This window comes from Micropterus dolomieu, linkage group LG21 (genome assembly GCF_021292245.1).
Source record: "Micropterus dolomieu isolate WLL.071019.BEF.003 ecotype Adirondacks linkage group LG21, ASM2129224v1, whole genome shotgun sequence".
NCBI lineage: Eukaryota > Metazoa > Chordata > Actinopteri > Centrarchiformes > Centrarchidae > Micropterus > Micropterus dolomieu.
Window position 1 is genome coordinate 21989189 of NC_060170.1, and position 25279 is coordinate 22014467.

The following is a 25279-nucleotide window of genomic DNA, read 5'->3' on the forward strand; positions in this document are numbered from 1 at the left end:
ACCCTGCCAGCGGAGGAGTGGATGGCCTCTGTAATAAAAATACATGAAGAGAATTGAGGAAAAGGAGAAGATTGGCCGAGGGGGTGAAAAACAGCAACCACACCGCGTTTAAGCCTTTGTTTTCATCCCGCTACTGAAGCCGTGGACGTGAACACCTTTTAACACAGACTGGGATATATTTTGGTTGCGGCATCGAGAGCTCCTGGCAGAAATGCAATGTTATGCGTGGCTTTCTTGGGTCTTTTGAGCAGGCAGCGAGAGATAACTGTACTGTATCCCAGTCTAGAGGATTGGAGTGAAAGTCCGCCATATTCTGCCTTACCACGCCCGGGAGTCGAGCCATTGGAAAATAAACCGACAGCTGTATTCATGGGTTTTTCCGGTTGCCCTCATCCACGGACGACAACTTGAACGCAGGTGATTTTGTTGGGCGAAAAATAACAACATTGAAGACTTCGAAGAGAGAAGGCACGGATGGCAACGCTTAACGAGATCACGCAGAGCAATACGGAGGATGTGTCTTAAAAGGATCTGTTGATCATATTGAGAAGGAAAAGCAGATTACACCAATTAAGATTGGACAGATATTCCACTCAAACCGCTTTGGACACTATTTTGAAGCTGTCGGAAGGCGAGCAGAAACAGGGGGGAGGGGGGGTCAATAATTTCTCAAGTATCCAGTTTTCCTTTCCACCACAATCTGTGCGCTGTTCAGGCTCATTATAAGGGCGTCCACGCGTTGTTTCACCACAAGTAGGCCTGCATGAGGACATTATTTGGCATTCACAGGCCTCCGTTTGTTTGTTTGTTTGTTTGTTTTTACTCTGAAGAATCTGAAATCTGAATGAACCACTAAGAGGGAAAAGCGGAAAAGTGCGTGTTTTGGAGAGGGGGGGGAAGCAGAGAGAATGACCCTGGAATCCATAATGGCGTGTTGCCTCAGCGAGGAGGCGAAAGAAGCCAGGCGGATCAACGACGAGATAGAAAGGCAGCTCCGCCGGGACAAGAGGGACGCACGCCGGGAACTGAAACTGTTGCTTCTCGGTAAGCTGGGCGGGGAGGGAGTGGGGGGGGAGACAGATGTAAAGGCCAAATTCCTCTCAACAGAAATACCTTTGTCGGGCGGAGGGGTGTGTGTTGGGGAGTCTTTAAATGGGACTTCGCACTTGAGTGAAGTTGGGGAGTGAACTCTTGACATACAGTATATTGACTTGTGAGTGGAGTGCAGAGATTGGCAGGTTAGCAGACAGAAGAGATGCCTCCCTGCCAGGCCTTTAGGGCTGCTGGTGTAAAAAAACCACCTGATTTGAATAACTGCGACCTGTTCCTGTCGAGGAAACAAATGCTTACCAGTTACTACGGGCCTTAACTCTTACCTGTTACCTCTCCACACTGGCCTGACAGAGGGCCCATCCAGGTGGTGTGCTTATGAGTGTGTCAAATATGACTGGGCCAAAGTCTAGCGTTTTATTGGGAGTAATCAAGAGATGATTGCAGCTTAACACCTAACTCTTGCAATGATTAAATCACAGGTGTCAGTCTATAGAGCAAGGTTGGAAGCATGCTGTCCTATCATTCACACACATATATATGCTCATGTGATGGTATGCTCATGGACCCACCTTTTTATATATTTATTTTAATCATTCTCAAGTTGCAGAGACACAATGAGTTGTAGTAGATGCTTCTATTTATCTAGTTTGTCTCTTTCATCTACGGTGTCTTAATACCTAATCGTAAAATAATGGTGCCATAAAATATTAAAAGCTTTTGCAATTATTTTATGCTACCTTTGCATTTCTACAGTGTGGGGTTGTGAAAAGGGGGGCTAGGGTTGTAAATGCTGTCATGATGTATTAGTCATACTGGAGAAATACTGGAGGAAAACAAGTCATCTACTCACCATCCCGTTTTAAATTAGATTTCCGACGAAAAGTCCATTAGCTGTGGTGACCGTGGTTGTGGAGAGTGGTGTCAGAAACCTCTCATCCTGATCCGGCCCCTTTTGAGAAAATGCACGGAGGAGAAGGTGGTGGGGCAGTCTGGAAGTTAAAGTCACATTATCCAGACTACTTCCTGAAGAAGGCATGTAGGGTTTTTTTCCTTACATGCCTTCTTCAGGATGTCAAGTGATGCTTCAAGAAAGTTTTAAGGAGAAAGCGTCCCCCTTTGCCCTCCTTTTAGTACAAAATGATGAAATGAATTCCCATAAACAGAAATCGAGGGAGCTGACTGCCACCTCCCTTGCTAACTACGGGCAAATAATTATGTTGTTGTTGCCCACTAATCTCTTTTAATACTCAACAATTTGCCCATTGTGCAAACACATAAATAGCCAATGACCCAATCCAAAAAGTGGTGATGTGTAAGTTTGAGTACAAAGCTGTATTTCTCATAAGAGTAAATGACATTCAGTCAATTATTAGTCAGCACAGGATGCTTACAATTAATGTCCTTGAATATTGAGTTGCAGGGAAGATACAATCCATTAAGTAGCAGAGTAAACCCTTTCCTGTAATGATGAACCATATATTTGATTTCTTTGTGACAAAACGAATAACATTTATGTTTTTTTTTTTTTTTAATAACAAGAAAGTCACATTTTTCCAGAGAATAGATTCTACTCTGTGCGGCAATCATGAGTATAGTGTTTTGACTGATAGGTAGTTGTCTTTTCGGTGCGGAGTTGTCATGAGGTGTTTTAGGGACAATTTAAGGGGTGGCATTTAGAGGCTGACTGGAGTAGGAAATGTGATAGGAATATGGTCTAGGCTACACCATGATAACTGACTGTCGTGAACAAAAGTGATGCTCATACATACACCAACACACCCATGTCTCAGCTCACAAAACAATTATGGCTAAATCCACCATTCAGTCAATAGTGTACATTCAATCAAAGTGTACATTTGTTGTGTTGTGTGTGTACATTCAATCCCACGCAACACAACAAATGAGCAGGTTTTAAAAAAAAACATTGCAAGCATTTAATCCATCCTCTGTGAATCTCATCCATTAAGACGCTGTAATCTAATAAGGGAGATGAACTGACATTAACACTCATTTAAACTGGGCAGATGACCAGTGGAGGAGTAGTTGCAGCGGGAGGAGAAGGAGTAGGTGGTCAGGGGTGGATAGTATAACACTCAGGAGCTGTCTGGCACACGCGTAGTTTAAAGCCAGCTAATGAGTCAGAGATACTAAAGGCTTCACTAAGATAGGTGACTCAGGAAAAGTCCAGTAAAAATTTATGTCCACCAAAGCAGAAGAACAATGAGGCGGGGCATCTCCGCCAGGACCAACAAAAATTTATCTCCTTCAGCAATGTATGAACATAAACACATTGATGTTGTCATAATCCTTCAGAACAGCTCATGCTTCTCATTGTTCACAAGGAAAGAAAGCACTGATACGTTTTTTTTATTCTTCCACGCTGGCGGGTCTGTCTGTCCCTATCCCCGTTCTCACAAACACGAAATCTCAGGAACGCCTGGTAGGAATTTCTTCAAATTTGAAATTAAAATTTAAAAAAGTAGTAGTAGTAATTTCAAAAGTAGGGATGGGCTGGGATGGATCTATAATTTTTATTGATATTGATACCCTTAGTGAGACTGCTTAATGATCCGAGGCTTTATTGATCCCACTATTGATACTTTACTATTATTATAGACGAGACCCAATGGGCATGAAGTAGGCCTGCACTGTATGAGTAAAATATTCAATGTGCGATAACATTGTTATATATTGAGATGATATATCACTTGCAATAAGTAAACAAATTTTGAAGTGTTCATATTAGTTGCCTAGTTCTTTTAAAATTAATTAAAGGATTAGAATTGAATATTTTAAATACAACTAAATGTTTCTGGAGCAGCAACATAAATGTTAACAACAGCAACTTCACTATATAAAGCAAATATGGGACCTCACAATACTGAGTGATGTTTAGAAAGAATGAGAAACTCTGACATCAGTCAGCTTCTCCTCACTGCCTGTAAGTAACGTTACCATGTAGAAGGAGGAGCGGCTAGTTTGTCTCAGCCAGCAGCTGAGTTTGCAATTATGTGCCAAATTTTAAGACCACAGACCAGTCTGTGCTACAGACGGACTGCTTTCTATTTAGCTTGTTTTTAATATTTGGCTAATGCCAAGCTAACATTAGCTGTGCTTGTATAAAACACACAGGATGAGAGACTGACGACAGAGATGATTAAATTAACCCTTTCTACATGTTTTCTTTAAAGACAGTTGTATTGATAAAGTATTTTACTCACAAAGGTTTTATTGTACATACAGAAACGAGCGTAGCTGTCATCAACTTGAGTAGTTTGAAGCTAACTTAACTTTACTTGTCTCCACTGCGACTGAGTGGCGTCTCTCTGCTGGCCGCTGTGTGTGTGTGTGTGTGTGTGTGTGTGTGAGTGTGTGTGTGTGTGTGAGTGAGCCGACAGCGACTGCAGCCTGATGCTAAACAGTCCCGGGCCCGTTTAATACCGCGTTTTGGTGCTATCAATAAATAAACATTAGTTTGCTTATTCACCGTGTTTTAAGTTAAATCAGATTAGACACTCGAGCCATAACGTCACATTGACCCGCTAGTCTTGATACCAGTACTGAAAAGTCCTTATTGATTTTCAGGTTTTGAGAAAATTTGGAACCTGATCCTTTTAGAACTGGTATCGATCCCCATCCCTACTCAAAGGTCAAGGTCACAGTGAACTCATAAAACACATTTTTGGCCATAACTCAAAACCACATTTCACAGTTGATCAGACAATGAATTGGTTACATTTTGACCCAAAGGTTAAAAGGTCACTGTGACCTCAAAATGACCTTGACAAACATTTTTGGCCATAACTCAAGAAATTATGCAGTTATTATGACAAGATTTCACACAAATGTTTAATGGGATACAACGATGAAGTGATGACATTTTTTACCCCAAGGTCAACTATACTGTCATAATGTCCTGAAAAATTATTTTTAAAAAAACACTTTTGTCCATTATTCAACACTATAACTGAGGGCCAGATTGAGAGCATGTTTCACAGTTGGTTGAAACTTTTGACTCATTGTGAGCCATAATTTACGATTGACTGTGATGACACAATGAGTAAACAATGACTAGCACAGTGCAGGCTTTCCTCCATCTCGTCCATTCTGATTTTCACTTCCTGCGTCATAGGAATTTCGAGCGTCATCAGAATCACGTGACTGCAAACAATGTATCTAAAAATGCCTGGAGAAAACAAAAGCACCACATTTTGTGAAGCTATACTTTATAAGGTACCATATATTCCCTGGAATCATACATACGTGTCATTGATATAGTGATAACTTCCATTTAACCCCAAAAAATCCACTTTATCCCTTTTTATTTATTGAATTCCTTCCAAATATTTACTACATATATTAAATGAGACAGACATAGATGTAAACTACAACTTGACTGGTTAGCGGAGGCATAGAGCTGCAGGGCAGTAACTCTATTGAATTAAGTAATTCTTATTTAACCAACAAGGCCAACAGCTAGTACAAAAAGTAGTTGCATATCATGAACTTTAAATTTTTGTAACTTATGCCATGCTTAACAATGGAAGGTTAGTGAAATAACAGAACTCGGTGGTTGAAAAACTGCAGCATGTGGCGTGAAACTAAGTTGAACAGACCCTTTTCACAGCAGACATCTCAACTTGTCAAACACAGGTGTAACTAACAGCGTTAATTGCTGCATTTTAGGCAATGAAAGGGAACCGTCATTAATGTTATCAGATCCAGCTTTGCTTTTCTTCTTTCAAGTCAAAATGTGTGCTGTGAAAATCGTTGACGAATCTGATTAATTTGGGAACAATTACACCAGTGAGCACTGACACTAGCAAGATTCAGATTTGCAAGATTTATTCCCAAAGCAGAATAAACATGGTTTTCTTTTGGCTTTTCAGAAGCAGTCATGTCAGAAAAAGTTTAGGAACCACTGACATGATTGATAGACACATGCTAGCCAGGGGAGGACATAAGATAAGATGCTAACAGCTGACATGTACCTGAACAGCAGCCAGATTATAGTTTGTCACAACACATAAGCTAAAATGGGCATACCTCCAAACAAAATCAGATTGTTTCAGATTAAAGTGGTGCATTATAATAATATCAAGTGCTGAAAAGACCTTTGACTTTGACATATTTCGGTCAGAGAAATCAGGCAGAGTTTGGCAAATCTGCCAAAAAATGAGCAGGTGAAGACCTGCGTATTTAGAATCTGATGTGGGACGGAAGTTGGCACAGGTGACGCTCGTTGCGAAAGTAAGGCTCATTGACTGAGCTGCTCCACTGAAGGAGTGGTAAACAATGCTTAAAGGGCACTTGACTAGTTTTTTGAGATAAAGAAGAGCACTTCAACCTACACTTTCATTCTTTATGCGACTATCGCCACTGTAATTTGTAATGCGGTTGTGAGCATGGGTGTTTTGACGACAACTGTCGGTGTTTAAGGATGTTTTGACATCTAAGACTAACCAGATTCCCATGATCCTTTGCATGCCGTCAGTGTTTTGCCTCAATGCTTCGCCTGTATGGAACATGTTTACTGTACATACATGACACACTAACCTGAAACTGCTAAGAAGACATGTACAGTGAGGAGTCTCTTAGGATGGTAGTGTATTTGAGTAGCTTATTATTTGACATCAACCCAACAATTTATAGGTTTACAGGTTATTAGTTAACCTCACAAAGTGGTCAGATGTTGATTTGTGCCCACTGAGGCCAAACCTGTTTGGATGAGCAAGATTAACTACCTCTTTTGTCAACTGTACTGAAATAACCATGGATTTCTTTTATACTGGAGCTGAATCCATTAGTCAATCAGTTAGGCCCAGTCCAATGGTAGAAAATGAATCTACCAACTATTTCAATAATAAGTTGTCATTTTTAAAGAAAAATGCTAAACTTTTATTGGTTACAGCTTCTCAGGATTAGGATCTTTTGGGTTAGGACTGTTGGTCGGTTAAAAGAAGCCATTTGAATATGTCACACTGGGCTCTGACATTTCATGTACATTTGTCACAATTCTGACATTTTATTGTCAAAATGATCAATTAATAAAATTATAAAAAAATAAAATAAAATTGAGCCAGAGAGACACATCATTGCTGCATAGTACTTTCTTGTTGCATTTCTACATGTTTTGCATGCATCTGACTGGTCTGGTTATTTGGAATTAAGATCTCAAACATCTGTTGACAATCAAAAGGGTTAAACATGATTAATTATCAGGCTCGTCTCCATCTGCTAAATTGATTTAAAATTGCTCAATTACAAAAGTGGCACAGCCCAGCACGAGTCCTCAAGAGCCCATTGGACCTACTTTATGTTCCCCTTTACACACTTGCACATATACAAGTGGGATGACAGGATTTGAAGGTATATCAGATTCAGAACATCACGAACAACTTGGATTATTAAATTATGTCTATAGTCACATAAAATAGCTGCTATACTAGGCTCAGATTTTGCACAGCTGAAATCATTGCACCATTACAACATGTTTCAATCTGCACTTTTCCCCCCAAATTGTGCATATCATTTGTCAAAAACGTTTGCAAAAGTGTTGATCTACCCAATCATTGTCAGCTTATTTTATTGGACAAATGAAAGCTGTGGAAACTTTGTCAAGGCTCCGACTGAACAAAGTCCACCAAAAACGTTTAATGAGCTTTTAACAAACACATGGTTGTAATTGGGAGTGGAAGCACTAAAAAGATGTCATATGATTTTTGTATGAATGCAGCCAAGTCAACAGTGCGGCAATAGAAAGTGCAGAATTAGGGAGGAAACTATAGCAGGTCATAATATGTTGTAAATCACTTGACATAGTATCAGCATGTCAAGTTATGTCTTGCAAGGCATTGACAGGATATAAACAGCATATTTTACACTTGGATACTCAGACCGTAAATGCTCGTAGATAACATCAAAATGCTGTCTGGTACATTGGTAAACCGCCGTATTTTTATTGAAGTCATGCCTCTGCTTTATGTTTTGCCTAGAAATTTGCTGGTGCAGCCTTAAGGCTGTCTACCATTACCCTGAATCGATTTGACACCCACAGGAGTGAGTTTCTTTATGAAGGTGAAAAACAATCATTTGGATGTTCAGCAAATGGAACATTTCTACTGCCCAATAAAAGATCAAGTTCAGTTTCATTACATAGGATCATTCAGTCTTGACCTGTAGTTTCACACACATTACTGCTTAACACTATCCTTGGACTTAATTTAAACATAGTTATCTTTCAGTTCATTAAAGTGCTTTTATAGCCATATTTACACTTCAGATTTAACATGGCAGAGAGGGAGAAGAGCTTTCTTTATCTAGTCATATACTGACATTTTAATGCAAAAACTCAAAATCATATTCAAGTAAGCTGGAGAAAGGCTAATTTTATGGTTGTGAGCTTGACTTTCCTGCCAATACCTGCTGAAGTAATCCTGTAAGAAATCTGTTGTAACTGTAGTATAATCCTATAGTTTTCACTTTAAAATCAAAACCAAGCAGTGCTATTAACTACGGTCCGAAGGGTAAATCTGAAGTAATCAATAGTGTTTTCCAGATCTGACTACTGCACAGATGCTACAGACTGTAGTTAGAGAAACACTTTGCATTACCCCCCCCCACACACACACACACACACACACTCTGTGTGTTAACTCTTTTCTTCACTCATGCATTTTTTATAATGTGTACATAAATTATAACCTGCATTCTGTATTTATATGGTCCGTATCAGTCTGAACAGTTGCAGCGTCCAATCAGTAACTGATATCCAATCATAGACTGTATCCAATAAGACGGTGTGTTGCCCAGTAAAAGACTTCCGATAAGGCTGCTCTTGCGTATCCTCGCTCAGAGTTCCCTCCTCGATCCTTGATCCTCACTGCTCTGAGCAGAAACTAAAGCTTTGGGACAGCCTGCAAGATGGCGCACTAGAAGTACTTTCAGTTCAAGCAAGGATTGAGGAAATATCAAATAAGAGACTTGAGATGTACTCTGTGTATAGCAAACACTGTGGTTTTGTGGTGCATTTAGGGGCTGTCGAAATGTACAACTTCAAAGACTTGTCTTGTGGCTATTGAACAACAGCTTTTTCAGTGGAAGAAGCGACCACATTTAAACATTCCCTTTGATTAATATATGCTGTTTGCTTTACCGGTTTTTGTTTGTGACAGCGTAGAGTGTGTGTGTGTGTGTGTGTGTGTGTGTCTCTCTCTCTCTCTTCTCTCTCTATCTATCTATCAAAAAAAAAATTTGGCAGCTCACAGTCAAGTATCAATTATCCCATAAGTAAATGAATGCAGCACACACAGACACAGAGTCTGTCTTTTCTTTTCTCCCCTGACTTTTTTCATGAGTCCTGGGGCCTGGCTTCCAGACAGGGAGCCAGAGCAGACATACTCCCCTCCGATGTAATGTTGATCCATTCACACAAACCTCAAACACCAGGTTCATCCTAGGTCACTGCGTTGGTTTGAATGGTGAATCAGCAGCTTGTAATGGGCAGCATACATTCTTACCTAGAATACTCGCTGTCTGTCTGTCTGTTGTTGGTATTTTGAAGGCTTTAGAATCATTTTTCTTATATTTCACACAGCTGTTGGTTGTACAGTGCTGTACAATGTAACCTTCTCATGTCTATAACCTAATGTAAGCTGTATAAATACTGGTGTCTTGTAGGATAGTAGCTTGTTTTCTGTGAGGAACATTTACTTGAATGGGTGTATCTATAAGAAATATTTACACCACACCTTCAACCTTTAAAAGTAGACTCATTCTCTTGAAATCAATTGCATTCCAATTTTGTAACATAAAACTGAATTATAGCTTCTCAACCCGTATCAGGTCAGACTTGGGAAATTAAAGCCAACTATAATCTTAAAGGTTTCTATCCATGGATTCCTCTTCGTGTTGGAGGACATCAGGTTCTCTCCCGTTTTCTGTGTTTGAGCAGCCAAGAAGCGATCAGAACTGTGTGCCCCTCAACAGCAACTCAGATCATTTGTGCCTGTACAAACCAAAACCCACTGGTACAGTTCATATAAGTTTTTGAGATTACTCACTGTTCCACTTTGCCTGTTTAAAAACTAGAATGTGTCTATTTTTAGGATGGGTGCCAGAAGGCATGGTCTGCAGCAACTGCTAAAACATGTCCTTTTAATGTATAGGTGGGTGTGTGTGGGTGAAAAACAGGTTGTGACAAGTCCCAACCACCTTTTGGTGCCACAAGGTGAATATTTCAAAGTGCAAAAACAGTATTTGTGTAGAATTAGCATGCAGCACTAACTAGCAATTGAAAATCCAATTAAAAATCAAATAGCATGAGCATGTATGAACTTTGCCTAGGGCCTTGGAAAAATAGACTAGCAACATAAGTGGCAAAAATTCACCTAGCTATATGTTCATATTTCAAAGCCACCTCATCGAATCAATTAGGCAAGAGAAAGAAGTTGCATGATAATACATATATTCTGATGCATATGTGTACATGGTAGTATTTCCTCATTGTTTCATACAAAAAGTAATTTGTAAATAGGATTTTATGGGTTAAGTGCTTGGCTCAAAGCACGTCCAGTTGTTAAGTCAGGCTTTGTCATTACTACCTTCTCTGCTCATGTCATGCTTCTAAACCCTACAAGAGAAATGCTGTCAGTAGAGATTATAGTATTTCAGCATTAGTTCAGTCTCTCTTAGCTTGGTTTTGGAAAGTGCTTAGTATGGGTTGTGGGCCCACAGTAGAGAGGCTAACTGGGCTAAAACGGGGTTTATATTATACAGTACAAAGGAGAGTAACACTAGGTGACAGTGGAATGCAGGACAAGTCTCTTGGCCGCTGACATGCAGAACACACACATGCAATCCTTCCTGCCAAAGTTGTTCAAGAGTGATCGGTGAGGTAAAGTTAGACTGTTCTGCTGTCTGCCAAGATTCTCAGTGAACCAAAGAGAAACTACGCCTCCAGCTCTTCACACCCAAATAGTCCCTGTCACCACTGAGAGGAGAGAGATGTTGTTCTTGGTTTGTCACCAGACCAAGAACAACAGGCTGGGAGGAAAGTAGCCAGCAGCACATAATATAGTAAGAGTGACTGACTGAGTACACGAGTGAGTAAATAAAGCCAGGATTCAGTTTCCCCGGAGGGAATTCTGACACCTGTTTTGTAAAATCTGAGAGTGCACAAGCATTGCATGACAGGATGTTAAGTTGGGACTCTCATTTAATTCCTATTTCCTGTTTTTATAAGAAGCATATTAATTTATTCGTTCACGCAGTTATACAGTCATAAATTAAATGTGAAAATATAAGGACAGTGTTGATCTGATTGTTACTGTGGTTGTATGAGGTTTTGTGTGTTTTTTGCCTGACACCGTGAGGGGTGTTTTTCTAGCCTGATCTGATGCTTAAGAGCCAGAGTTTCCCCCACAGTTGGTAGAGAAAAAGAGAGGATTAAATAAACAGTGAATATTGGACATATTTATAAATTATAGTAATCTTATCTGCAGGAATACCAGCAAGATTTTTATAGCTGTCATGTAGTTGCTGTGTTATTTTTAAAAATATGACTTTTGTTATGTTGTTGCAGTTCTTTCTTTGGCCACACAGGTCCAGGAAAGTCATAAATGACTACATGTCCATTTAAGGAGCGTGGACGCTGATGCTGTGTGTGTGCTGTAGTTAAATGAAACCCCGCACAAACCTACAAAATTAATTAACTCTGTTTACGGTGTCCCTTTTCCCTGTCTACTTTCTCAGGCACCGGGGAAAGTGGAAAGAGCACATTCATCAAACAGATGAGGATTATCCACGGCACCGGCTACTCCGACGAGGACAAAAGAGGTTTCACCAAACTGGTCTATCAGAACATCTTCACAGCCATGCAGGCCATGATCCGAGCCATGGAGACGCTCAAGATCCCCTACAAATATGAGCACAACAAGGTAAATGAGATCCTTCCACTCAAGCCATTTCAAATACCTCAACTGAAACAATGACTATAGTGTAGTGTGGCCAGTAGAAATGAGGAAAAGAGAGAAAGAAGCAGCAAAGTGGCCACAGTTTATTTTGTTTATTTTTAGAGTGCTGTCTATCTTATTTGAAACAGCCATCCATAATCGTTTCCTGTTCTTTTTGACACTTCCTGTGTCCTTAAAGCGCTCCAGCCCTCCATCACACCCTGTGTATTTGTGTTTGCTTGTGTATTTCTGTGTGCTCAAATCCATGTGTGCATGTACACACACACAAATACACGTATGCAAATACACAAGAGAGACTCTCCTCACACAAAGTTACTCTCTGTGTCACTTCAGTGGGTCCTTTTTTTTTCATTTGTTACCCTTGTAGTCATAGCTTTGGGAGCTGTTACAATGACCTCTTACTCGCAGTTCATTCCCTGTGAGAGTGACACATAAAAGGAAGCGGAGCGTAGTTGTCATCCCCTCGGCAATGCTTTTTATAATGAGACAATTTCAGGTGAAAGCTGACCACAGTGCTTTAGCTCCTCCCTGCCTGGCCACAGTCCAGTCGGACATTGTTCTCTCAAAGGTTTTGGGGTTTGGTTAGGAAGGGTTGTAAAATTATTTAGTAGATTTTAGTGATATATCCAGAACTCGGATCACAATTGTGGGATGTTACAGTAGGATAAGAAGTATTTCACTTGTAATGCAAAGAAAAAAAGTGTAATAAAAACTGAAATTGTGGATATTGTAATTGTATTACAAATGTATTTTGGTGAGTCAAATTTTATCAGCATTGTCATCTCTGTAAATGACATCAACACATAGACCAGTTGCCATCGGCTTAATTTCATTAGAGGAGGGAATATACAGAGGCTTTCTAATACGTTACAAAATTAATTAAGGGTGATTAATCAAACTTTATTTTCAATTACGATATTGGCGATTATGAAAACAGATAATCGAGACAAAACGACTATTGTGTTGCATTCAGTTTTGCAGTGATTCTCTTGATTGATTGTGTTGTCGTTCCATTGATTGTGTTGTCGTCGGTGCCCTCTCTAAAAGCCCAAAGTCACTCTCAGGCTGGCTGTGGCTGTGATTTAATTGTCAAGGTTTACGATTACGCCCTATCACGTTTAAGCCCTATAAATCGTGTTGAGTAATCGTGATCTCAATATTTACCAAAATAATCATGATTCCTAATCCTAGTAATAGTGTTGTACGATACCAGTCACCTCTGTGGAAGCATTGGTATAACTGTCTTCGCGCTTTTGTAGTTGTGCTTTGGTATTTTAGGAAGTGTTGTTTGTCTGTTATGATTTTGTGTGTTTTTCTGATGGACCCCGAGTCGTGGCGAAAATCATAATCATCATCATAAGTTCAGTTCATTTCAACTTTATTGTCAAACAGAGCAGCCGTACTTCAGTTTTAAGTATTTGGTTATGTATTTCTGGATAGTCAGGGCAGACCTTACAGGCGGATTTCTGAAGGTAAAGCAACAGCTTGTTGCATAACCACATGTTGGTTGCATTTGTACCACTGTATATCTGACTTTATGTTTACAATTTACAGACAGCTTTTAGTCATAACAGCTTATTTTTGTAGACTGAGGATTTGTGAAAGAAAGCATTGAATTATCACACACTGTCAGCACATTTAAATCATCGACCTTCATCAGGCATCAAATTCTCAATATAAAAACAATACATCTTTATGCTGAAGAGACAGACTGTAACAACCAATGAAAAGGGGGAGCCAAACCTCAAACACCTGTTCATTAGATAGCACTCGGAATAAACTATGATATTCAAAATAGCACCACAACTTGGATTTAACTTGAGCAGGCACTTTTTGAATCTCTGCCGTTGTGCTGGATCATCATTCTCTGTGTGCTTTCGCTTCCCTCATGCTCATAAAGAATGAAAGTGAATGTGTTTCAGCCCAGCAATTTCACCATTGTTTTACCCACTTTAAACACCATAAAAACCAAGTACATCCCTCAAATAGGTTGAGTAAAAACAATGTCACTGTAATCGCTTTTTATTAGAAAAAAATAAGAGACAAAAGACATTTAGTAAATAAAAGTTTTAAATTCCAGTTTACCACCAGCTCCCTTCATACAGCATACTGTAATCCAGTATATGGACTATCAAAATGGCTTTTGTGGGTTTAGTGTGTTTGGTATGTGACATACTGGGATACTATTATCCGAGGAAAGTAGTTAAGTACAGCAAACAAAATTAAGTGTGCGATGAAATCGGAAGTTATGTGTACAATGCAAACTACTGAAAGCCTTGTTGACTTTGCATTCAACATCCCTGTGCTCTCATATACATACGGCCGAAACGGGAACTTATTATACCTTTTTGACAAACGAGTTCGCTGACATCACTAAGGAAGTGAAAATGAAACATGTCGATCGTATTTACACAGACTCAGTGGGCATTTATGTAAGGACTGTAGGCTAATCAGTGTAGTGTGTACTGGTTACCTTCTTTGTCCTTTTATGACATCTTTCTTGCTCATTTTTTTTGTTATTCTTGTGGTAGTTCCGGTAGTTTGTAAGAATAAAGAAACTGATAAGAGACAAAGAGACATATTGGAAAATAAAACTCTTTCCTCTCCACCGTAGATTATTTCAAAAGGTGTAATATCATGGCCAAGTCTAAATGTTTCAGTCACATAAATAATTTACATCTTTTACTCCACATCCATTACAGCACTTTAAATAAGTAGAACGTTAATTCCTTTGTTTTAATTAATTCATACTGTATGACTATACACTGTAGGTTATCCTAAGTAAGTGAAAAGACTTGGGTAGGGGTTAGATGATGATTCCAATGCATTGTTATCCTATCATAATAGCTCCCTGTTTTATGATAACAGCTGGTCAAATTACGTCTGTCCAGCACAGACGTAATTATACATCGTAATATAATATCAGTGCAGTATGTGAAAGAGGAATCGTTTCAACTTTCGGGAACATGTTGATCTCTTGTCATGAGACACAGGAGAGTTTTAATTGGAATCTAGGACAGCAAAACTTTCCCCTTAATAGGCCCAGCGGGATTTGAGCTTCAGATATCAGGCCCATGCCTGGGGGTGTAAAGACATTGCTGGATATAGAATATGTGAGAAAATAAACTTGTGATAATTAGGCCTTTCACAATTATCAAAAAAGCTTGATGAAGTTTTAAGAAAGGAAGTATTACTTTTTGTTTGGTGTTGTTAAATAAAGATGTGCGTCTCAGTAAAGCTGATGATACACGGAGCAACTTTTAGAGCAATGGTGCTGAGCAATGTTGCCGTCAATGGTAATGAGTAAAGATTACTACCGTAATCCCCTTCCCCCATCACTCCGCCACCCTCCCCGCACCACCGCTATCCGTTCAAAACCTAGTCTGACTTGGCACCAGCAAGATTGCTCAAAAAGTTGCCCCGTGTATCATCAGCTTTAGTCACTCCAGCTTTTCCTTTGTTTCTTCCCTCCAGGGCAACGCCAACATTGTGAGAGAAGTGGACGTAGAAAAGGTCTCCATGTTCGAGAATCCTTATGTAGATGCAATCAAGAGCTTATGGAATGACCCAGGCATCCAGGAGTGCTATGATCGAAGGAGAGAATACCAACTCTCAGACTCTACCAAATAGTGAGTAGAATGGAGTACCACACAACGAATGCAGATGTTCGATATGAATTGAATTCAGGCTTATAAGAAATCTCAGGGAAGACTTTTCTAAAGGTGTTTTAAGGTGAAACACAAGACTTCCTTGAAGGTACTGTGTCAGCACTAGAGACACATTTTTTGGTGGTTTCCGTGATTACAAATGCACATCCTGGTTAATTTTCTCCCTCTGTGTGTGTAGTTACCTGAACGCGTTGGACCGGATCGCCGAGCCAGCCTACCTTCCCACTCAGCAGGATGTGTTGAGGGTTCGAGTCCCCACCACGGGCATCATTGAATACCCGTTTGACCTGCAGAGTGTCATATTCAGGTGAGGGAAATATATTGAGGATCAGAAAACATAAAACAAAGGAACATTGTAAATACTCAGCACAGGAAATGCAGGGAAATGTTAAAGAAAAACACTTTTGTTTAGACGCCATAGCCATTTATATAAGTATAGAATAATATTGATCCTCAACTACTGACTTGACCTAAAGAAGTCCAAGTCTAACATTCCCAAAATTTTTAGTCTACAACAAGTGTGTGTATGTTTTTACATTTTACTCTCTATTTTTACTCCAGGACTTGTAAAAGAGAAATATTGTACCTTTTTATGCAACTTTATTTATCTGATGGTTGTACTAAATTCATCACAATGCAGATTAATATTTTATGTGACAAGTACATTAAGCTCATAAAATATACATGCTTTATTAAGATTTAAAGTACCCAAAAGTAAAATTATGAATGCTTAACATGTGGCTGCTTTTGTTCACACCACTTTATAACAATGATACACTTTAACTCAAACAACTTCACTGAACATGCAGTTTCACTTTTGATTCTTCGGTATATTTTGCAGGAAATTCCCCTTGTCTTTATCTCGCTTAGGTGGAATTATGGTCATAGTCACAATGTTAATATTCTGCTTTTCCTCAGCTGAATATTAGAATCACTTTGAAATCACACCCAAGGATCACCATTCATGACGTTTGATTGCACATTTTTAACGGGCTAAAGGTGCTTGAAAACTCATGAAACTTTGCACGTATCAGAGCTGCCTGAAATTACCTCGATATGGGTCTCATGCAGGGACTTGGCATAATGGCTCGCTAGCGCCCCCTACAGAGCAGCTCCCGCAGCACGTTTCACCTAGATGCACAACAATTTTGTGGCAGATGTATCAAGTCAAGATGTAAAAAAAACAAGCCTCTTGGAGCCATTCCCTAAAGAATCCTCCTAGAGAATTAATCAGATCGACCTCAGACTTTCACAGTGCAATCTAAACACACTGCCAAAGAAAAGCTGTGAGTTTTTCCTTGGAGGCCAAGCCTGTGGCGTTGAAGTTGTTGTAACTTGAGTATACACGGTCAAATCTGTACCAAGCTTCACATGTTTCAATTAGTCCCACCCTGAAGTCATCTACATTCAAATATTCAGTCATTGTCACAGTAGCCCCTACTTGCAACAGGAAATGATAAGTTTTATACTTTCACGTATTCCTCCTGTCAGGTTGACCAGATCCACCTCAAATATCAGATATTCAAACAGATTTCCAATGCTTGTAGTGACTGTTTTCTCTCTCCTGAATGCTGCTGCCACAACAGGATGGTGGATGTTGGAGGTCAGAGGTCGGAGAGGAGGAAGTGGATCCACTGCTTTGAGAACGTTACGTCCATTATGTTCCTGGTCGCTCTCAGCGAGTATGACCAAGTTCTGGTGGAATCGGACAACGAGGTGAATAATGAATACACACGCACACAAAGTGTTTTTAGATTTATTTGTGGCGGACAACAGCAAGTCAATTTATATTGTTTGTGCGATGCACATTTTCAAAAACAATTTCAGCTATTAAAACGCTTTATTATTTTCTGTGATGTGGAAGATGAGTTGGCTCTGAAGATCAAAAGCTATTCCTTAATTAAAACAATGGAAATCAGGTTCTCCTCCTGCCTGGCTGTGCTCCACCTTTTTTTTTACTTTGGAAAGCATTTGTAAACAATCAGGCAGCTGTTTTGAATACTCCTCGGGCCAGATCTCCTTCTTGAGAGGATACAGCATGTGTGGCAGTTTGTTAAAGTGTATTAATGAGCAGGTGTGTGTTCGTGTGTGTGTCGTCTTGGTTTTGTGCCCGTGTGTTTTTCTTCCTTTGTTACTGTGAGTCCGCAAAGACTGACCAGCTGCAGGTCTCCGTATTCTGTTGTCAGTAGATTAGTTTTTATATTATATAGGAAATATTGTCTTTTGCAGTCTTAATACAGTGCAGTACCGGCAATGTGATATCTAAGGCTTGCTTTCAGAAGGGTTATTTTGTTCAGTTAAACACTGAGATGAAGTACAAGTGGAGAAATTAAACTCTTGCAGGTGACGTGGCCACCGTTCTCTGATCTTTGCTGCTCTCCCTCTGGTGTGGTAAAACGTTTATTAAAATCTGTTCTTAATGAATATGAAAGACTGTGGTTTAATTAAGTGATATTCTCCCCCCCCCCCGCACACATATTCACACACTCTCTTTGTAGAACCGGATGGAGGAGAGCAAAGCTCTCTTTAGGACAATAATCACATACCCCTGGTTCCAAAACTCCTCAGTCATTCTCTTCCTCAACAAGAAGGACCTGTTGGAGGAGAAGATCATGTACTCTCATCTGGTCGACTACTTTCCAGAGTATGATGGTGAGTCACAGCAGCATCGTGTCAGCCCAGTCCATCCCAAATTTGAAACATCTGAATGAAGCACAAAACTCCTCTTAGCTGCTAGTTTGCACACCATGACAGGTCTTCTTGCCAAGTTTTCAGCCAGGTTTCAGCTGTAAGAAGTTTTAGATCCATATTGATATACTTAATAAATATATACTATATACTTATGAAACTGTTATTGGCTTATATTGATAATGTGTCCATATATTGGTGTGTACTACTCAGTAATATATACTGTATTATGCTGGCAAACATAACACCTAAATACCAAAAGTATAATCGTCTCATATGTTTGTAGGATTATGACCATGCTGGACATATTGTTCCGCTAATTAGTATTTGGCAAGAATTGCAAAAGAAATGTCAGACTGACACCCAAATTCTGCTTGATACATTTTATAGTATTTGACGTATCTGTGATATCTTGGTTTAAAAACAAGTGCCTACGTCTGAAATTTCATGTATTTCAGACATGACATTTCTTCTTAAATGTCAAACACTTTTGAAATGGATCAAAGTAAAACTGATTGTTCATTTGTGAAAAGCCTTCTGGATTACTGAAGGCAGTAGATGTCTTCTTTTTGACTGTTGGGGAAAACAATCGGCTTCTAACAGGAAAGCTTTCAATAATCCCGCTGGTGTTGACAAATGCACAAACAAAAATGTTATAATTGTAGTAAAGTAAAGTAATTTGTGCTCATTTTCTTGAGTGAACGCAGACACTTGGAAACAGTGTGGTGTTATAAATAAATCAGGACAGGTACCAAAAAAATCAGTACTTTATAAACATCTGCATCTTCAGAGTATCGAGTAGACTTATTGTGGAATGCGCTAGCCTGCAAGAAAAACAAATTATGCCAGAAGGATTTTGAATTTATTTGTTCCCCTAAAAATAAGTGTCTTTGTTTTGGGTTGAGTGAATACAGACAGTGTATAATGAACAAAAAGAGTTCATTGTACCCTCTGGCAAGTGTATTCATGGAAACTCGTCTTCCCCCTCTCCAGGTCCCCAGAGGGATGCCCAAGCAGGGCGAGAGTTTATCCTCAAGATGTTTGTGGACCTGAATCCAGACAGCGATAAGATCATCTACTCTCACTTCACCTGTGCCACCGACACAGAGAACATCCGGTTCGTCTTTGCCGCCGTCAAAGACACCATCCTGCAGCTCAACCTAAAGGAGTACAACCTGGTGTAGAGCGGAGCAGGGCTGCCAACAGGAGGCCCTCAACACACACTGACTGATGCAATCCGTGAAAAGATAGATCATATACACACACATTAAAAGAAAATCAGAAAAAAAAAATCTAATGGTTGCATAATACTAATTTATTTGCCATTTGTTGACCTCTTGGTCCCCAAGGGGTCAACAAAGTAAATGTTTTATTGCTATTTAAGGAGTTGATGAAATATTGGGGGGGGGGGACAAGATATCTGGAAGGGTTGGGGAGGCATTTGCTGTTGAACATGTACAGCAACGGTCCTCATTTCTACGCTTGACAAAAAGAAAGAAACTACTTTGGGGGCTTGTTTTGTCTGTCAGTCTGATACATCAGAGCTGTAGCAAATGCAGTGTGCTCCCTCCCTCCCTGCCTTTTTATAAACAAGAAGGAATTCAATTTCTTTTTTTTTTACCCTCCCTCATTACCTACCAGTTCATTCTGAAGATTCATCCATTTACCTGTTTGCCCAACCAGAAATGATGTAACAGATCTCTAATTGACTGCTTCCTGTTTTTCTTTTAAGGACTAATTGGCAAGTCTCTTGATGAAAAGGCATAAACTGTGATTTTTTTTTAAATGATTTCATATCAATTTGGTATTGATTGACTTAAATGATTATTATTATCATTATTATTATTACACTGACTTTGGTATCATCCGATGACTAGAGCATGTGTGACCGTGGAAGTACATTCTCCACATTTTGGGGAAAGTAGCCTGAGTCCTGTGTTTAGTGACAGTCATGTGACAATTCTCCAGCGTTGCCATAACCATGAAGTTAAGAAGTGTGAGAGAAATTTGGCTTTTAAAAACGCTGTGAGTGGCCAGTTGAGAAGGCACACAGGGACCTCTTCTCTGTCATGTCATGAAGACCATGACGGTGCTGGCTGCTTTACACAGACTGAAGGAAGTAATAATTTATGAGACAATGTTGTTAAATGATTTATGTTCAACTGTGCCACCTTAATGCTTTTTTATTATTGTAATATGTATATTTATTGTCAATGCCAAAACAACTCACGCACCAGACTCCACTTTGCGTTGTGTACTACTTTAATGAAAGGAATAAGCGTTGAGGACAGGAAAAGAGCAGGGTGAATGAGCACAGAAGGAGCGGACTGACTGACCGACAGTTTTTGAAGTATTCAACAAAATCAGAGAAACTGTCCAATCACAACCTCGGGTGTGGCTACAAACCCCTCCCCCTGGCTTACAGACTATCCAGTCACACTTTAGCTGTGTCTATTGATGATGGCTGTCTTGACTGTTGTAGTTTAATAGCAGTGGAGAATACATTTGGCTATATTCCTATGTAAACGGGCTGAGTGTTCATATTCACTTGTTACCAAAGTAAGCCCTTCTAGTTTTTGATTGGCTCCTCAGATTTGCAGTTGCTCATTCCCAAGTTACTTTTAAGAATTTTTGGAAACAATTCCCTTGAACATAAGCCTGTAATTTACATTTATTGTGGCATAGTGCAATTATGAATGCTATAATCATTGTACATACATCTCTCTCTCTATATATATATGGCAGCATCTCTGTTGGCTTTGTAATCATTACGTTTTTGGCAGATTGAATGTGCGGTATTGAAAATATGTATCTATGTAATTGTATTGTATGTAGGCTAATAACATTTTGGGGGAAAAAAACATGTTATTTACACATTTGGTTTTGTTTCCTTTTTTTAAAGAGAAGAATGTACACTTTGTGTTTTGTTTTATTTCTCAGCACAGAAACATTGTTCAGCTTCAGAACAGCATAAAGAGGAATATTATTATCCAACAACCGATCAATTCGCATGCCAGTACATATTGTAGCTGGTTTGTTAAATTGACTTTTATATGAAAAACTGCAGACTAACTCCAATCTACAGGGCTACTTCTAATAGTTTAGTTCTTTACTGGCTTCAAGAACTTGACATTTGCACTTTTCATATAGGTATAGTCACATCACTCATTGATTCTTATTTTTTATGTTTGATTTCATTACTCACTCAATAAGTATTCATGAACTTTGATATTTAGTCTACTGCACACCTTGTGATCCTGAGCACTCCCCACCCCACCGCCAACCACCTTTTGTAGGCAAGATGTTATTTTTAACACGTATTAGTAGAACAAGGTAGATGTCAGGCAGGTAAAGTGTTGCTTGGGCTCAGATTTTGTATAAAAATCATGTTAGGGACTGTGCTAGTAGATTGGAATGCCGCCCCCCCCCCTCCCCCCTTTACACCCCCGTCAAATGACCCTCCACCCAGATACAAACTCTGTTTTATAGTGTGTCAGAGTCCGTGGCTTACCAGTGAACACAAACGTGCAAAAATGACAACCATTTGGCTTTATTAGGATGGTACATTTACAGGTGCTTTCTTTCTTTCTTTCTTTTTTTTATTTCTTTTATCTCGATTGCCTCCATTTCATTAGAATGTACAGTATTATTTTGGACTTTATTTATGAAATGACTACATAGGAGATATTACACAACAAGTTCACATGTACATACTGCCTTATTGAATAAGCTGTGCCTCTGAAATCCATGCAAGGCACCTGTGTTTTTATGAGAAGTGAAGTTAGTGCATCCAATAATTTCCCCTTGTGCAGATGGAGGATTGTTCGGTTTTGGCTCTTTGTTATTCTGAGCTATAAGAAGACCTGGGAATAGCTTTGAGTTGTAGCTTATATGACATTGTTACCAGAAATTATCAGCACGTCATGAGTGAACTGTAATCGGAACACACTTTCTATTGATTTCATAATGTTGCCACATCAAATTCATGTCTTAAAATCCACGCCACAGTGCATTATAATGCACTGGACTGCCTGATGTGACTATGATTAACAGTGCTCCTACACATCTGTATATGTAGAATGTGCCTGTATGGTCTGGTCTCCAAATCACCAGCAGCCACCTGCGGACTGTTTTCTCGCCATTTGGCGGTGGTTTCGGCATCTACCAGCCACTTTGGCAAGTAACCAGCCCTCACTTGGAGGTCCTGTTGTTTTCAGATATTTCAGCTGGCTGCTGAAATTGCATACAAGGACGGTTGATTTTGGCAGGCAACAACCACCTCAGCAAGTTCATTTCCCGTCCAATTCACATTGTACTTGAAGTAAATCGAGATCTTACAATAACCACTTGTCAACAGCAGTAGAAAAAAGCGTGGGGGGGGGCAGCTCGTCACACATTTTACTGAATGTTAAAATGGTGTTAATGTAAAAACTGCTTGTTGCCAGAGGAGATGTTTTGAGGCTGAACTTTAGTTTCAACTTATCAGAGTTGCTGATCACTTGTAGAGCTGCAGCAAACGGTAACTTGTCTCTGCTGTTGTAAAGTGGCTATTTGCATTGTCCTTGTTACTTAAAGGGAAAATCCTTGTTTAAGCAATTTGCTGAGCAGAGACCACACATCCATGTTTGTGAGCCTCAAAGTCATTCAGAAAGCTCAAGTGATAAAGAAATGACAAAAGCTGGAGTGTTTCAACTAACAGATCTAAGATTAGTGGGTTTTTTTACACAATGATGACAGTATATTATAATCTATATTGTGTATGTTATACTGGCAAAAATGCTAATTATGAGAGGATTTCATCAGAAAAATATGAGCCACAAAAGACTGTTTCCAAGATTTGTGAGTGATTTGTTCATGTTGGCATGATTACTCTGAGGGAGCACATGTGAGTTACCTTCCGGCTGGATTTTCCCTTTAAGACACCACAGACTCCAGCTGGTGTTGACTTGCTGACACGCATTGTTGAAAACCTCTGCTGCTGGTTAAATTTCATGCAGTATGATCAAGAGCAGCACAGTGTTACTTACAGTATATTGTGGGCTACGTTATGTGGAACCGCAGGGTCGCGTGTGGGGAAAAATAACTTTCTATAAATGGCTCTCTGCTCAAGTCTTAGCCTACTTTTTTTGGGTTTCTTTGTCTCCAAATAAAGAAGATATGAAGTTTAATGACTCATTTTGAAATAGTGCTATTATGATGATCTCCAAATATGTACCGTGTTTCCTTGTATCCTCCTTCAACATGTTTCTTTTCAAAAGTATGTCGACTCTGATTTTTCTTTTCTGTAATGTTAGTGATATAGCTGCCATTTGTACAATGTGGTTAATTCAATGTCTTTAAATGTATATCATTACTCCCCATCATAGTTCAGGTCTGTGACTGATATATCACAGCCTGAGCTTAATGCTTTGCCAGACGTCCTTGCCAGTTGTGTTTGAACTCCATTTGTATTACACTTCTTACCTCTGTCAAGCTCTGAATGAAGTCAAAGTGAACACAGATGTGAGTCTTTTTACCCTATAAAGTTCAGAATGTTCCCCAAGCATACTGCCGAGCAACATGTTGGGTGAAGTTACCCCTTAGAAGTTATTTTAGCTCTTTTTCCCCCCTGTTATCTGAGGTAATCAATATTTTTACATGCACATAAAAAAATCTCAAAAAGAAAAAACTGAGACAACAATGCTTTTAGAGAAAGATGAAAACGTGGCTGACAGGGAGCTGGCTTTGTTTACTTCCTGGTTTAAAACTACTAACACCACCATAAATTAAGTTTATTTAGATGCAAGAAACCTTTTGGCTGTAAATCAAGGCAACAGCTCCAAGAAAATCCTTCCCATTTCATAAAAAGCCATTGATGTTCACATTCTAAATCATGTCTTCATGATCACAGGGAAGATGAAACAAATTCGCCATTAAAAATGGCTCAACTTGACTGAGTAGAGAAATGAAATGTTCCAGCTGATGCACATTTAGTCTTTCTGTTTTTGTAAATGTTTCTGTTCCAAAGCAATCCTGATGATAATACGGAGTAGACTGGACTCAAAAATGTATTTGTTGAGAACATTGTTCAAAAAGAGGACAAAAGTGTGGATAAACAGACTGAAGCCTGAAGACTGCCTGTGGTTATTTTGTATAACCCAATGCTCAAGAAAGTTACTTAATTTAGAGTTTAATGTGTAAATGACACAGACATGTTAAGGTCAGGGCACACACACATTCACATGTACCGTCAATCTCACATTCCCAGTGTGTATTAATGATACAGATTTAATAGTGACCTGCATACGCACACATAGACGCAAAGATCTCTAAAAGGTGTTAATGAGATCATAGGAAGAGTGTTTCTCTCTGTCAGCATTTTGACAAACTGTCTGAGTCAAACTGTTGAGACGTTAATGATTCCCTTTTAAAGTACAGTCTAATTTCACATTAGTAGAGTTTTTTCCCAGTTTTCTGTGTTTGAATGTGTGGCTGTATTTTATTTAAGCAGGTGACTGCTGCTTACTGCAGGGCCGTAGCCACTATTTAATTATCCATTCATGAATTCCAAGAAGAGATGCTAACTTTGTAGACTGGATTATACCAACCTAAAAGAGGAGGAAAATTGCCATTCCTGGGGTCATACATTTAGAATAAGTATTTGGTTGTAAACCTTTTGTACATTACAACATATTTTTTCATCTTGTATGATCTTCCATTTAATATCATGCATATCAGCTTTGAATTTATTCATTCCATCTCCCATTTATTTTGTTTTCTCTCATGTGCATTTTATAATAATGATACTGAGCACTGAGCTATTAAACCTACTTGTATTAACTTTCTTGTTAGCATCTCAGTTGCATTATCATACTATAACATTACTGCTCGCAGTATGAACCAAAACTGTGAATACCT

General features: G+C 39.2%; 1 protein-coding gene across 1 annotated transcript; it reads left to right on the top strand.

Moving 5' to 3' along the window:
* Positions 1-24493, top strand: LOC123959727 (guanine nucleotide-binding protein G(q) subunit alpha). Its single transcript, XM_046033967.1, has 7 exons — positions 1-1044; positions 11806-11990; positions 15501-15655; positions 15873-16001; positions 17281-17410; positions 18193-18346; positions 19376-24493. Exons 1-7 carry the CDS (start codon positions 909-911, stop codon positions 19564-19566), a joined length of 1080 nt encoding a protein of 359 aa, XP_045889923.1. The 5' UTR covers positions 1-908; the 3' UTR covers positions 19567-24493.
* The last annotated feature ends 786 nt before the right edge of the window (positions 24494-25279 follow it).

Bases quoted from the DNA above. Each gene is read 5' to 3' on its own strand.
- LOC123959727 (XM_046033967.1), top strand. From the start codon at position 909: ATGACCCTGGAATCCATAATGGCGTGTTGCCTCAGCGAGGAGGCGAAA. The intron at 15,656-15,872 runs GTGAGTAGAATG...CTGTGTGTGTAG, and splicing joins CTCTCAGACTCTACCAAATA to TTACCTGAACGCGTTGGACC. The intron at 16,002-17,280 runs GTGAGGGAAATA...CTGCCACAACAG, and splicing joins CTGCAGAGTGTCATATTCAG to GATGGTGGATGTTGGAGGTC.